The sequence below is a fragment of the Saccostrea cucullata genome, unplaced genomic scaffold (genome assembly GCF_032062105.1).
Source record: "Saccostrea cucullata isolate Sc308-1 unplaced genomic scaffold, CSIRO_AGI_Scuc_v1 ctg981, whole genome shotgun sequence".
Taxonomy (NCBI): Eukaryota; Metazoa; Mollusca; class Bivalvia; order Ostreida; family Ostreidae; genus Saccostrea; species Saccostrea cuccullata.
In genome coordinates, this window is record NW_026927146.1 from 70,711 (window position 1) to 87,835 (window position 17,125).

Here is a 17,125-nt window from a genome sequence, read left to right on the forward strand (position 1 = left end):
TTCATTATTTAAGTATTTTAAGAATTAACGTGAAAGATAAATGGTGGTCCGGGCAAATCATTTACTTTTCCGTAGACAGCACATTTATAGAAAGGACAGGGGCTTTCCCGCCAAGCGTATCTGACCTGTACCACGTGATTTCCATGGCCACAGGAAGAAATGTCTAAGGTTACAGTAGCAAAATCATGTGACGTCATCGTCGTGTTCATCCAATGAGTGTCAAATCCATTGCAGTAGGTTGTGGTCTTATTCACGCAACATATCTTCAGATGAAAACACATTCTATGCAATTGGCAGTCATCAAGAGCTTAATTGAGGTAATTGTTTATAAATTAAATTCATAATTACTAATTTTACACAGACAAACTTTAGATGTTTTTTTTAATACGAAGAAAGCATGTTTGAATATTGCATGTAGTTGAGTGTAACAATGAAAATTTTCACCCCAAGAAAACCATTTTCAACCGAGGGCGAGGTTGACAATGGTTTTCGAGGGGTGAAAATTTTCAATGTTACACTCAACTACATGCAATAATTATTATACTATACTAAATGTTTAATAAAAATACATATAACAATGAACCGTGCTCGCATAAATTTTGCGCAGTCGGTATTTTTGGGAATATTATCCGTCGTCAAGCAATATATAAATGGTGCCTGGTTTGGAGGGTAACAGTTGAAATTGACACCCCAAGGAAAACCATTGTCAACCAACGCGACGTGTCAACTGTTACCCTCCAAAACAGGCACCATTTATTTTATTACACTGAATGTCTTCTTAAATTAAGTCAGCAAAAAAAAAATCGTCGATCATCTTTACGTTCACGTTTAGAAAGGAAGAAACTATCGCTACTTCTAAAAAGATTTACTGACCTTTTTATTGTTTGTTTGATACTATAAGAGTCTTTTATCATATAAAGTTTTGTTGTATTTCTGCACTCGCAAGCATGTTTCGTCTGTTTTCAAGTAAGCTACATCGGACGCAAGCTTTTATTGACGTCAAGTTTATTCCAGTTCTTTCAAACGCGCAACTGACGTTTTGAGAATTCTACGGTGAACCGTACGCGCATAATATCCACGCATGTGGCATTACCGTTGTGTTATCCGTTGTCACATGCGTTGCTAAGGCTGAGGGTAATACAACGGATTGTTAACTGCGTCTAAACCAATCAGATTTTAGTATTTAACATGAAAGTATAATAATGTTGATTGTTGCTTCGCTGGAGGACATGGCTTCATTATTTAGCGGGTATAATAATGTTTTTTTTTAACAACTGATTCTCGACCTATCAGATTCAACTAATTTACATGAAAGTATGATATAAATAAATGATTTCATATGGTCTCCTGTGCAGTGTTTGCTTTAGAGTCTCTGATTAAGCTGATGATCTTGTAGACATCTTTCCATTAAGTCAACATTATAAACTGACGCTCAAAAACCATACAAACATGCGTCCAGCCTTTCAAATTCTTCACATTCATGAACATGTGAAAATTACATTAATTGGATTGACATTAATATGTACAATGTACATCTGATTTTTACCAAAAATTTTTTGATTTTACCTCAAAACCGCTGTTTGATCTGACTTCAATAGGAGTTAGTCCTCGTCCATACTCAATAGTAAGATGGCGGTGTGTGCTGTCAATCACAGCAGACGTAGGAAAAGGTCCCTCAAAATCTACATCTCTCTCATGGTAGGCCACGCCTAGGGCTGAAAGGTACAGCCGATAGGCTACGTCATGTTTGTAACGGGGATGTATGCTGTAATGGGAAAATATAGTTTGTATCATAAAAATATTATTCAAGTGATTTTTCTCTTTTAAATCTTATGAGTATAACAGTGAGCATTTATTAAAAATGAATATCTTTATGATTTTAGTGTATGTAAAGCACGACTATTGCACGAATGTATATATAGTGCACGATTGCTATCAGAGAAATGATTTTTTTTTTCATTCCCAGGCTCAATTTCGTTACGAGCTTACTAAAATGTAGCATACATATTTATGTATATGAGGATTTAATATGCAATGGATCAGAAGTGTTCGCCCCAGGCACATTACTACATGGACATGTATAAGCATAGTAAACTCCATGCATTAACACCATGTGATTAACAACATCATTTCATTTTTCAATTCATTAGACATGGAACTTATATGGATAGATAGTTGAAAATTATATATTACCTTCCGTAGGGTGATTGGAAGTCAGGGAGATCAATAGCTACAGCCATAAACACATTGTGTAGAAGTGAATTAGGAACGTATCCGATGTTAGCTGTCTGTGCCCAGCGAAGTTGTGGAAAGCCTAGATACGCCTCCCCTTCTTTCCACGGTGCCAACTGCAAAAAAGTAGAAAAGTCTTTTCAAATGCCTGAATGATTAATTTTCGTACACTGTGGAAGAATTTTTGGTCATATTGATATATTTTTGAAAGACTTTCAACTGAGAAATTCAAATGAATTTCACACATCAAATTTCCAAAAAAAAAAAAAAAATAAAAAAAAAAAAACAAAAAAAAAAAAAAAACAAACAAACAAAACAAAACCACAAAAAAAAGTCGTTATCTTCAGCCTTTTATTTTAGAAACAAGACATCGATATTAGATAAGTTGATTAACTAATTTCAATTTATAATCACCTGTACAAATCCAAAGGGAAAGGTGGGGTTGGTTGTTCCCAGTGATGCTTGGTTGAATTTCATTCTCCAGTCTTTTATCATTTCAAGAAACTGGCAAGAGTAATGATATGCGTGTTTGGCGTTAGACTCCCCTTAAAAAGAACAATAAAAATAATCAAATCTCCTGGAACTATATAATTAAAAAATTCATAGATATAAAATTTTCAGGCTTTCCTTTTATATTTTAAGATATGTGTGGCTGGCTAAAAATTGTTAATCAAAAAAGAACAGGATCCATTATACTGTATAAAAGAATAATATGCAATTCAACAGAAAATTGGAGGCATCTTGGGTAGGTTGATTTACCTTGGTACCAGATAACACCTTTGATTGTATTTCTCAGCAGCGGATAAATCATAGAATTGTACAATTGACTATTGGAATACTGGTTCCTGTAAAAGTTAATTCAGATTAATGAAACCAGAAGTAGGCCTAAATGTATATTGGATACATTTTTATTGTGATAATGTCTTTTATTTACATGGATTTATACTTCAAAGACGGTTATTGTAGAAAGGAACCTTTTTCGGCCATGGGCTCCAGAACAAGCAGATAAAGCATCGGGTGATGACCAAGCTTCTATTCTAGTACCGCCCCAGTTTGTCTCAACCAGTCCGATTGGATAGTTAAAATGCTGTGACAAGTATTTTCCATAAAGCCAGCAAACGGCAGAAAACCTTAGAAGACTCTCTGAGGAAAAAGAAACGCAATGGGAATTATCAGTCAAAAAGACATGTCCTAAAGATTTGTATATGGTCAAAGTTCAGATAGATTAGGTCATAAACATACGCTGATTTGGTTTTAACCACGCTGCGTCTATGTGTTTTACATCTGTATAAACTGTCGGCGAGAATTCCCGGTGAACATGAAAAAGACGGATGTTTTGGTAATTTGCACTGTCTGCATATTCCTCTGTCGCATTCAAAAGCTACAAAAAGCAGTATTAATTATCTGCATACACTTGTAAACACAATTTATGAGAAAGTGAAATAACGAGTGGCAAATCAATTTCGTTTTTTTAAATTTGTATCTCACCCTAGAGGCAAAAAACTCCATATTGCTTTGTCCTGAACAAACCCAGACGTCCCCAAAGAGGACGTCAGAGATTTGAACTGTTCCCAGACTTGAAGTTGCAGAGACATTGTATGGGCCATGGTCCGTGGGACTTGTAAACTTAGCTTCCCAGATCTGATGGCTGTTAACAGTAGTCCTTGCAACTTCATTGTTGTTTAGTTTTATGTGTACTACGTCACCAACTTTGGTAGAGTGACCCCAGATTGTTGTTCCTGTTGAACTCTGTTGTAGTACCATGTGGTCATGATAATAAGAGGAGAAGGTGAAAGTCGCCGAAGCTTAAAAAATAATTCGTATTTCTATAGATTTTGAAGGTAATTCCAACAGCATTGTCACTCAAGTTTGCATATCATGCAAATTAACACATCAGTTGGTCAATTTTCATGGAATATGTAAAAAGGTTTTCAAAGAAAATCAGGATGGTTACAAGTATGTGCAGCTTTAAAAAAGAAGACTTCCTTCCAACCGATTTAATACAAAACTGGTATGAGAGGGAAAGATTGCAAAGGATCGTCTCATAATATTACCTTCAGGCACAAACGCTTTTCCTTATTTTAGCGGACACAGTTGTCCTTTGCAGATGAACACTGAATAAGAATATTGACTAATTTAGCGAATAAAATTTTAGCGGGCTATCATCAGAACGCCAAAATAAGCCAATATTAGCACCTCGCTAAAATAACCCGCTATACGGTAGTTATCACTACACTATGTTTACATATTGCCATTATTTCGTTCCTCTTCGTATAAAAATCCCATTTTTACATCAATTGATTGACTTAAAACTGGTAAACTCTTTTCCAATTCATTCATGTTTCACTTTGATATATCTCGATTGACATCACAGAGCTTATATGTTTTATGATTGGACGGTTTGGCTTACAAGGGATGTGACCGGTCAACCGGTCAACAGGGGATGCTTACTCTTCCAAGAAAACTGACCCCAGTTCTGAAGTTTCCAGAGGGTCTTTTTTAATTGCCCCCTCTACAGATTTGTACTGCTTGAAGAGTTTTTAAAATGACAGCGCATTATTCGTAAGTTCTGTGAACCAACTTGAAATGATCTGTCTGTTTGTTTCAATATTTTATACATGTCTACATGTAACATAAGTGAGTTTCTGTGTAAAACGCACCACACAAAATTCGCATCAATATCGCTTTTAAAAGATTTTTAAAAAGTATATAGTAGACAAAGTGTTAAGGCGACTATGGTAGAAACGTGAATTACTTAGTAATTAAAGATACATGTAAAATTATTAAACTTTCAATTTGAGTTGCACCTAAATATCATAACCATACACCATCTCATTGTATTATATTTTAGTTCAGATTTGCCATATATACTTTTAAGATTTTGCTTACTTGTATAATTCTACGGATTAATAAAGTACAATAATTTTTTTTACTTTCCAAAAAATCCCTGCAAAATGATGGATTCTCTGCAAAAAGGTGCGAACATGTAAATTTGATGAACTGTTACACACCTACTTGAAACACATAGCAATATCTTTTCATATTCCGAAAAATTCCAATATGCATCGAATAACAAAATAATTTCCATTCATAAAATTCCAACAGCATCACAAAACAATTACTATACGAGTTTTCAATGAAAAAATAAATCTTGTTGAGTCCTTGGCAGGTATACATGTACCGTAACTGTGTTTCAGTTTAGAAGTGGAATGTACTCTTTATTTTCCTGCAGCGGAAAGTATAATTATAAAGAGTTACATGCATACTGCCTTGCGTTACTTGTAGATTTCTAGTTATGTGGAATAGCCTTCTTGTATAAATAAGTACAATTTAAGCAGGTTAGCAGCAAAAAGCATGTTGAATCTTTTAATGGATGATCGCCTCAGAGGATATTTCTGCAGCGGAGAGGATAAAAGAACTTATATTGCCTGGCTAAAAATACAGCTTCTCTAGTAGTTTATTCTATTAATTATTTCAAGTAAGTTAAGCAATGACAAACATCTTCAACTCCTCAATGGGTGACCGTTTCACATTATACGTCATTTTTTCATATCAAGCCTACCTAATTTGTCTGGACATTTTATGGAATTAGTTTTTACGAATAAATTTGCATTTGCGTTTAAAACAACTGTGATCTTATCCGCCTTAATTACGAGGAATGACATATTTTCTTTTACACTTTATAATATTATTATATCAATATAATTTTCAAGGAAAACTTACAAGTAGGCGTTATAAAGGCGAAAAATGTGAAGAGTATCACCTGCCACATGGTCGGTATTTTTGTTCCTTATCTGGCGAGATTTAGAGATCTAGCTCTTATCGGTGTTATTTATGTCATAGATGTTGAACCCAAAGGGTCACTATGGAGATAAAACTTTAAAAAAAAATCATAAAATGAACTGCATTTCTTTTATTTCACAGTATTTTAATGACGGCAAAAACATAACAAAAAAATCAAAGCAAAATGAAAGGAAAAGTTTCCAATTTTTTGGGGATCTAGATTATGAATTAATTATTTTTTTTCATTGCTTTGAACAAAAAAGTCGCAATTTCAATTTTATTGCAGTCTGAATTGTACCTGAATATCTTTGTCTTAATTAATTTTAACCAGCTGCAAATCAGTTGATCGTAGATTGAAAAAAAAAACATCCTGGAAGAACAACTAATGAATCACCTATTCACCATTCTAAATATTGATTGCAAGATCTTACACACTGGAAAAAAAAACAACTTAGTAAAAGTCACTAAGAATACTAGTAGATTTACTGTCCATACAGTCACCACCTTAAAAGTAGTTTTTAATGGGTATTGGGAGAGATTTTCTAGATAACATTAGTAAATCTTAAATTCATAAGTAACTTTCACTAGGTACGTTTTTACCTTTCCTCTGCTTCACAGGACAGCCTCTACACACTACCCTAGCTAGTAAACAAAATGATGAAAAATAATAACGAAAGTTCTACGAAGCAAACTCGTTAATCAAAACTAGGTTTTTCTTTCAGTGTATGTATAATTTATGCTGTGTTTTGCACTTGGCTTTGAAAGATAATTAAGGATAAGATAGGAAGGAAAACTTGTGAAAAAATGATAGAATGTCATATTTCATTGCCATCTCAGGAGCTAACGTGTAAGGTGAATTGAGGGCCAGGCAAAGTGTTATTTTTTTAGTACACTGCACATTGGTGAACAGCGAAATTATTTTCCCGACAAGCATATCTGGCCTGTATCACGTGTATTCGATGATTTCGATGATTGCAAGGTAAAATATTCAGAGTTATAAAGTCATGTGACGTGATAGTTGAGTTAAGCAGTATGTTTCAGATGGGTTGCAAAATTTTGTGGCATGGTAAACAGCAGACTTAAGAAGCAAAAAATGATTTTGATTAGAAAAGTTTATAGACCATTACATATCAACTACCTTACTACATGTACTCCTTTGCAGAAAACGTATACTTTTAGTAAAATATGAATTAAAAGCAATCATTTTTATACGTGACAAAAATTTTCCAAATGCGTAATTTTTCAACATGAATTGCAACATAGCTCAACCTCTTTCTTCATTTAAATGAAGCACTTTTTGCTGCTGTTATATACTGATCTCCTAAAGAAAGGAGATAACGCATTGTTCTCTTCACTGACTTGCACTTTAAAAATCGATTATCAAGTGTACCGCAAGAAACTTTATACATTGATGACAACGTCTTATCTCACATTAACATTATCTTACACTGTCTGAGTTAGACACTTGCTTCTCATGACGAAAACAATTGCGATAATTTCTTCGGTATATAGAACCTTGATTTAAGACAATGGTGACAAAAGTATTGTTTTTTCACTTTCCTCTTGGAAAAGTGTTTTTGTAAAAACACCTGATATGCGGGGGAAACCTTGGGTATCGGATTTCAGCGATCATTGTGACGCCATTCATATGTTGTTCTGACAGACCTCAAGTGTCAAAGTTCAAACCTTTATTATGTTAGAAGAGAATTATTCATAAAACCAAATTTTATTACAAAAGAAAACCTCTTGTCTAATGTCATATTTTAAAGAATGTGAATCTTGTATCTACGACTCCGTATTATGGCTGTCATATATATACATATATATATATATATATATATATATATATATATATATATATATATATATATATATATATATATATATATATATATATATATATATATATATATATATAGGCATATTTTCTAGTATTTACATTTCTAAGTTATTTTTTAAAATTTTATATTCTAATCGCTAAAAATATATATTCGTTTTTCTTTTAAAAAAAAAAATAATTGTACACACATAAATTATTTCAACTTTTGAAAATTAAATCCAACCCAAAGTCTTTTTCTTTTTAAAGATATCAATATTCAAAAGTTAAAAAAACAATTTTTGTTAGGTCACACAAAAAATAATCCTTTGTTGACATTTGTTGACATTGCGTGAAATCACCGTCGAAAAATTAAATTTATCGCTTACATGTATAACTCATGAAGAACAAACCCGAGCATTTTTTCCACAACAAAGTGTACATTATTTTTTGCCCTCGTTACTAAACTCCCTTTTTAAAAAATCTTTTAAAATATCTGAGTTTCCTTTATTCTGTAAATATGCATATTAATATAAAAATTACTATGGATTATATTCAATTAATTTCTTAATTTTTAAAAGATATATCATGACTTAGGATTCTACTTAATATAAAAAAAAAACTGGGTTTAATTCTCTTCATAACTAGATATAACCGATAAAAGTATTTTTTTTCAAAGGTGACTTCAAAACAGATCTTAACTTCCCGTCAGGAACTGCAGTTTATCAACAAGGTTTTTGGTCTATGTTTTCCATGTAAGGATTTTTGTTATAAACTATTAAATCAATCTTATAATTAATTTTTATATATTATCTATGTAATGACATACTTTTATTGTTTCAGATAATATGTGCCTGTTTCGAATGAAGCGGCTTTAAGATTCTTTGCAAACAGGAAGACTGTTCATTTCCTTATTAACTACAATGCATGAATATTTTCATTTTACGTCATAATTTGACGTCAAATCTATAATGCAAACTGTTTTGCTTTCCAAATGACAGTTGAATGACATAAAATTGTGGCAAAACATCAGAGAAATAATGTAAATATAAGAAATGAATTTCATTTTTAAAGATTAATGAGCTAACACGCTTCATTAAATATGTTGTCGTGAATCTACAACAATGAAATTCATTTCTTAAATATAAGAAAATTGCTATACTGATCCCTATGAATGCAACATTCCCCATTTTTAGAAATGCTATTTCACATTTTATTTTTTTTGTTTGGTCTTTAAAATACATTTATTTTTTTCTTTTCTTACAGTAAATCTGTTCTTTTTATTACATAGTACGTACTCCTCCTTGATGGCCTGTGCTTTGGCAAGAGAAACAGATGTCTATTTTAGTACATTTATTTGTTTAATACGCCGAAGCCTCTTCTTACACTGAATCTAATACCTTTATATGTCTGTTTTCATGTCTGCCTGTTTTTTTTTTTGTCTGTCCGTTTGTACATGTAATATCTTTTTTTTATCTTTTAAATTAAAGGAATTATTTTTTTTTTGTATTTTTATCACATGTAGTATCATGCATATTGATACTGCGTTCGAAAAATGTCATAATAATCGCATCCAAATGCATACGCTATAAAGCTGTAAGGTGTAAAATTTATCTGTCCAAAACTAAATTCATATATATATTTTTAGCTATCACGTAAACATTACATGAATTTTGTAGAATACTCAAATACATGTATAATATAAAAGTTCGCTTTCAAGAAAATAATTGCCATTAGAATCAGATTTCATAGTTATAAAAAAATTTATTTTGCTACCACATTTCTCCTCATCCCTAAAACGTGATCGACCTGTTTTGAGGTGGAAGTTTTGGATTATAAAACCAATATTTTACAGTTAATGCAAAAAAGATCATTTTAGCAAATGTTCAGCACCAATACCCTACACGTTATTAGCAATAGTCTCCGGACATAATGTTGATAATTTTTCAGAAGAGTAGGAGTAGAGTAATGCAACCTTCTTTATTTATTTATCACATTTCGCATAAAAAACCGTAAAAAGCAATAAATACATATTTTATATACATAAAAGAACCCTCATCGCTTATGTTCAGGAAACCAATAATTTGTACGTTGTCTTTAGGTCCGTCATTCGTGAAATTTGTTAAATCAAGGATTTTTGAGAAGTATATTTTGAATAAGAACTCATATAGTGTGACTGAAAATCGCAAATAAAATAGGGGGTCAGTGTGCATCTTACTTATCTACGGTACAATTAAGTTGGCCTTTTTGCACTTAAATTTTGACTCTTTGGTTAATTCCTTTAACCTTTATCAAATTATATCAGATGTAACTATGGCAATAAATATAATTTTATTTTACGCAAAATAATTGAAAAATATTTATCATTGAACAAATCTTGCAAATTAATGCGCGTAAATTATTATATGACCTTTTTGCACTAAAAAAAATCATATATGAGGTATTAAAATACTAAATTGGGAAAAAAAATTTTCTTAAACCAAGCTTTTACGGCTTAGATGGTGTTCAGTCACAAGTATTGAGTACTTTGAAATAATGAAAGAAAAAGTTAGGGTCAGTGATGTTAGTATTGAAATATTGGTCAAAATATGTGATTTTCAGGCAAAAAATGGTGTAAATTTTATCTTGACTTATTTGACACATCTTCATTTTTTTGGCAAAGTTTGTTAAAGGAAGGTGTAAAACTTGTTCTAAAAATATAAATTAAGACCTATCTTAAATATTCCAATCAATATCATAACGGAAAATATTCTCCGAGTAAAAGTATGTGAGGCTAAAGTTCCAAGATATTAAATTTAATAAATTTGCAGATTTGCAGAATTATCTGCTAAATATCCTTCCACCACAAGAAATAGTCCCTAATAAATTTTGCTTCTTTGTAGCTTTTTGAGCAGTATTTTCGTTTAATGTTAGAACATTATCATTGTCAAATTTAAACACATGTTAAATATGTAATAAACATTGAATTTTAATAAATAGTTTTGAAATAAGAGGTTCTGTGTGAACTTTTCTAAAATGTGAGGAGTGACATAACTTTTAATCTTTAAGATAGTCTCTACAATTTCTACCATACCTATTTGTTTAATTATGTACTTCTTTCTACAACATCGCTTTGCTACATAATCGGAATCACATTGGTCTATTACTCATTAAAACAGAATAACGCTGCATTGTTTTGTTTTTGTGAGTTCAATCATCTCTTGATATTCGATATTGTATTGTTTAATAATTACATTGGACCTTCAGATATCCGGACTCCAGATATCCGGATGCTTCAGTATCCGGACAATTTTTCATCGGAACAGAATTTTTTTTAATGTTTATTTGTTTTGTTTATAGGGTAATTCAGATATCCGGACGCATCACATATTCGGACAATTGACTAGGAACCTAAGCGTCTGGATAAATGAGACTCCACTGTACATTTGCAAATGTTTTCCTCTCTATGACACAACTGAAAGCAATGCGTATCTATCACTGAATATTTTTAATGCACATATGCTTTTTGTATATACGGTGATTGGAAATCTATCGATCTAAAACACCATACTACGGACAGGGGGATAAAGGGTTAAAACATGAGTTTTATTTTGCCGTTACAATAATTGAACGCCGAGGATATGTCATGTCATAAGCGAAATTAAATCAAATATCATGCTCACCAGAAGTTGTTACGTTTGCTCTCCCATTAATTTTTGTTACACGACGGATAATGTTTTAAAATATAAATCACATTTGCAGTTACAATAGAGAGTTAAAAAATCTAAATATAATCAAGGAATCAATATTTTTTGATAGATATAGTTTTATAAGGTGCTAAAGCACGATACTTAATTTGATATTAACGTTCGACGTAATTCAATAGTGACGTCAAAAATGGTCGGCGCGTATACAATGGATTGCAAATATGGCATTGAATTTGAAAAAAAAAACTATAAGTAATTAGCATATGTTTTGTATTAATTTTTCATATTGTACATATGTTGTGTATATGAAAAAGTTGATCGTCATTTTGCTAATAAATGACCAATTTCGATTCAAATATGTGTTCGAGTTTAATTGATTGAAAATCAAACGGAGTAGTATCATTCTGAAAAAAAAGAGTTGACAAAAAATATTTCATGCATTAAAAATCATTATCAAGCAAACTCATATTTAAAATATGAATTAGTCACAAATGTAAATATTAGTAAAAAGGTATCATTTTAAAACAAATATTGGGGTATAAATACGTTGATACGAGATCAAATTCCCCATACATGTAACGCCCTTGTAAAAACAAATATTAACTTTAGTTCATGTAATACACCTACAATTGAAAGCACTTAAAAACTAAACGAAAATACGGCTGCATTTCATTTCCGGAATTTTTGGTAATTATCAACTTTTCATTTCCGAGATTTTCTAGTTTTCATTTCCGACATTTTTTTGTTTCTATTTCCGACATTTTTCAAATACATAGTAGTACCTATAGTTATAAATTTGATAACTTTACTTATGAAAAATTTAAAGTAATAAATCATCAATAAATCATTGAAATCCAATTTTGTAAATCTATCAGGGACTTGGACATAAGTATGGTGCTGTCACTGGCATTAAATGTGGTGAAAAAGTTTTATGCTCATTGAACTCTTTTACCTAGACTTTGTGCTACATGTATGCATATATATATATGTAGTTTTATCTTTTTATATATTAATATTTTGGTAAAATACTTTTAAAATTCCATTTTCTTTTACTTAGGAAACATTGGATTGCTGCACAGGTAAATTCCGGAAATGAAAAAAAAAATTATGTCGGAAATGAAAACAAAAAATGTCGGAAATGAAATAAAAAAATGTCGGAAATGCTATGCATATTTCCGGAAATGAAATGCAGCGGAAAATACATTATTGAGTGCAAAGACGTTTGTGTGAGGCGTCATTTTCAGTGCTTAAATCGGAAACGGCTCTTACTCACTTTATACAACGTGTAGAGAAGAATTTACAAAAAATCTCAGCATATATGGTTAGGACTAAAAGGTGATATTATCTGCTTAAGACTTACTTCGGACATTTGTATGTAAACGTTCGAATATGGAATTTAGAATCTTGTCGCGTGTTACAGCAAATAAGTTATATTGTACAATTGGACTTTTGCGAGAAGCACTGACTTTTACAGTATACAGCTGTTTACTTGGTCATTTAAATCTGAATCATGTATGAAAGTACAGAATTGATCATAGATAAGAAAACCTTTATAGCGATTTTAGTGGCACTAAAATGTGAAGTCCTGGAGATGTTGGTAGATTGGTTGTCATGTTCTTCAAGGGCAACTAATTTTTGCTTTTAAATAGCCTATGACTTTGCTTTTATTTAAATGTTAAGACAACTATTTACATCGAAAAAAAGCTTCTGCACATTGTCCTAGTGTAAAAGTAAGCCGTCAACGTTAAAGTCAGCGCTCCTCACAAAATTGCAATGTGAGTATTGCTGACAAATTGTATTAGCATAAACATTAACAGAGGTATAAAAACACACCGTACTGTTTAATAACATCAAAGAAAAAACACGTAACGCAATTTCTTTATATTTAAAAAAACCCAAAGAAATCCCTGTCAAAACCAAAATTCTGTACGAAAATAAATTTGAGAAGTGGTGTTAATCAGATATTGATTCTTCAAAATCCCAAGGAACTTTTGAAAATCGATATGGCGATACGATATACTAGCATCTCGGTGAGATGGAAGAACTTTTTATAAGCTATGATTGAATCAAAATTACATTATTGTCGTCCTGTACATAAATTTTTATCTTAAAAACTTTATATATTGGATAGTAAAAAGAGGTTTTTCTTCTGCTTTATTTAAGTCTAATGGATCATTATGTTCAAGTTACATACAAATTTATCATAACAGCACATTTTAACAGCAAAATAAAATTTTCAAAAATACAGCTCATATTGTTTTAAACTTAAATTAACGTACTTCAAATAAATCTACATATTCTAAAGTTCATCGTAAAAAATCTGAAACTATTAAATATGAGAAATATTTCTACTTGAAAATACCTACTTTTTCCCAAATACTACTTTGAAATGACCCATCTTTGCTCATTTTTATTACAAACAGTAATGATATTATCAGAGAGGAATTTTGGCACATTTAGTGTGCTGAAATTGATGAAGCTCAATGGTAAAAAAAACCAAGATGTGTTTGTGAAACACTATGCGCCCGGCGGCAACAGAGTTCTAAAAAGCAATTATTAGCAAATGGGTCTAGATCTCGGTCAAGGTTACACAATTATTGTCCTTATTGTCAGTTGAAAGTGTATGCATACCAATTATGAAGTACCTATCTCTCACGGTTCAAAAGTTATGGCGAAAATTCGAAAAAGATATTTTAAGCATATAGGTCACAGACAACGTCACAAGGTCATTGACCTTGGTGTCAATTGAAGGTGCTCAATTAGTGGAGTAACACAATCCAAAACAAAAAGGGAAAATCAAAATTCCCTTTTTTTCACCCAAGGTTTACAATCTGAAGTCATTTTGGTCTTAAAATCCTTATATGTGTCTCCACAAGTTCCCTTTTTGAAGATTTTTTTTTAAGTATTTGAGGAACGTTCCTCTTTCTACACTTCAGATGCATTTGTTATGACCAGATTTTTGAGGAACGTTCCTCTTTCTACACTTCAGATGCATTTGTTATGACCAGAGATTTGAGGAACGTTTCTCTTTCTACACTTCTGGTGCATTTGTTATCACCAAACATTTGAGGAACGTTCCTCTCTCTCTCTCTCTCTCTCTCTCTCTGAACTTAAGATATGTTATGACCAGGCATTTGAGGATTGTTCCTCTCTCTGAACTTCAGATGCATTTGTTATGACCAGACATTTGAGGAACGTTCCTCTCTCTGAACTTCAGATGCATTTGTTATGACCAGACATTTGAGGAACGTTCCTCTCTCTAAACTAAGATGAATTTACTATCACCAGACATTTGAGTAACGTTCCTCTCTTACATGTGCACATACAGCGTGTATTTTTAAATACTTTAAGAATCTTAAAACATGAGACATTTGAGGAACGTTCCTCTCTCAAATTCACTTTTTCTGAAGACATCTCATGAATGGTCAAACATCAGGCATTTGAGGAACGTTGCTCGCTCGAATTTAATTATTACTGTAGGCATCTCAAGGATTGTCAAATATCAGGCATTTGAGGAACGTTCCTCTCACAAATGGTTGTCTCATGAATTGTCAAACATTAGGCATTTGAGGAACGTTCCTCACTAAAATTTAACATTGTTCACACAGGATACGTACATGTATGAGGAACGTTCCTCTCTCAGATTTGTATATGTTGATACCTTATTCATATTAAATCAGGCATTTGAGGAACGTTCCTCTCACAAATGGTTGTATTTCTGCAGCTGTTAATTTATACCTCATGAAGCTTGAAACCTGTGCATTTGAGGAACGTTCCTCTGTCTTGTAATGGATATCTGTTGATACATTGTAAAGCCCATTTAAAAATAACTTTAAAGAAACGTTCCTCTCTAACATTATCATGTGTTTTGTGATATTATATTAGTTTTTAACATTTTTTATCTGTACACACTCTACAAAATATATATGAAAAATCAGTTTGTCATTTTATAAAGTACTTTTTGAATTAAGGCTTTCATAAAGCATAATATAAACTAGGTACAGGAACAAACAAATTTTTCACTTCAGAACAAGCATGTGCAATGTGCAGTGTTCATGTATCAACTCAAAGGGCTTTTTCACTGAATGGCAGTGTGATCACATATTATAATGTCTTGGTTAACAGGTTAATACCCACAGTATTTTTCCTTTCTACCATGAAATTAAACCATGTGATGAAGGTCAACCATGTTTCTTTCTCGGTTACATCTTTCCCTCATAATAGAGACGATTCCAATTCCTTGGTCTCCAAGGGTTAAATTCATAGCATTTTTTATCAGTCACAGTAAAACAGCCTCAATAAGTTTCTTGGGTGTCATCTTCTGTAGGAAAAATCTCACATTCAATACAGCGGCATGTAGTATTATCAAAGATGTGATTCAGGCAAAGTTAGAATAATCAAAACAATGTGTACATAATAACAAGTTTTGATGTCTCATCTAAAAATTAAATAGACTGGAAAAATTGATATAAAAAAAATAGCAAAACTTAAATTAAAATTTTGAACTTTAAATTGCCCATGAATTATGAAAGCATTTCCATACTGTATTAAGAATATTGCAAAATTGACACTTTCTATCTTTCTCATACTATTTTAATGAAATACTGTAAATGTTTTATATTTAGAGTGTACTATATTTGGCGGAAGTTGATATTTTAAGAAGTTAGCGTAGGTATGATTTAGCCCATTTTAATGTTTTATGTTTAAGATATTTAGCATTGTACTTAAATTAGCGGATGTTTCTTTCCGCCAAAAAGCTAAAAAAAGAATACACCGCCAAATGTTACACGTTTACAGTAATAACTCTGATTTGCAAATTATATCTGAGAACAGTCATTCTCCTTTATATCTTGCATGTAACACTAATTTTAAAACTAAGTGACAATTGGAAATGTAAATTATAATAATATATAGGTCTTAAGCCCCGTACTCCTCCAATGAACATTTTATATACATGTATGATAATATAAGTCATCAAGTTTAATTTTTTTTCTCTTTTTCCATAGTGCATGCAGCTGTCATATAATATTTCATGGGTTTTATTAATGTATTCTTTAATTTACACGAACCTATTTTCATTCTGAATCTCAATTAATTTGTATTATATTGTAGTACTATTGTGTATTTCTTAAAACTGAAGAATTGATTCTTTAATAGGGATTTGTCTAGTAACCCTAATTCCTGCATCATTCTCTACTTTAAAGATAAAGACTTTGAGACCTTGATGTCTTCCTGGCCCCAGTTCACAGTGTAATTGTTATTAATCACTGCCAATCATATATGCTCATGGAACACTAGCTATAGGCGATCAGCTCTGGCAACTATCTGTCCCCTGTGACTTCATGGACAGTAAAGATCAGTGCTGATGCTATGATGACTTGATCGTGTTATAGATAAACATGTCTCTGCAGTCAGAAGATTGAAGCAATTTACATTGTAGAACAGAACTCAAACAGTGAGAGAATTAAGATCTTGTTAGAGTTTAAAATTTTACTCCCTTAAAATCTGGATAGTTTCAATATATTTAAAAAACAAAAAATGTAATGAACTTTATATACGCTGTAAAACTTTACTAATTATTCTAGTTCGGGAATAACAAATATCAGGC

General features: G+C 31.7%; 1 protein-coding gene across 1 annotated transcript; it reads right to left on the reverse strand.

Annotated features, from left to right (window-relative positions):
- LOC134273574 (sialate O-acetylesterase-like) lies at positions 1 to 6,010 on the reverse strand. Its single transcript, XM_062755766.1, has 9 exons — positions 5,956 to 6,010; positions 3,721 to 4,037; positions 3,475 to 3,613; positions 3,207 to 3,375; positions 2,992 to 3,077; positions 2,647 to 2,777; positions 2,194 to 2,348; positions 1,567 to 1,765; positions 1 to 263 (listed from the first exon to the last, which is right to left on the reverse strand). The coding sequence occupies exons 1-9, from the start codon at positions 6,002 to 6,004 to the stop codon at positions 18 to 20; spliced, it is 1,491 nt and encodes a 496-aa protein (XP_062611750.1). The 5' UTR covers positions 6,005 to 6,010; the 3' UTR covers positions 1 to 17.
- Positions 6,011 to 17,125: the final 11,115 nt, after the last annotated feature.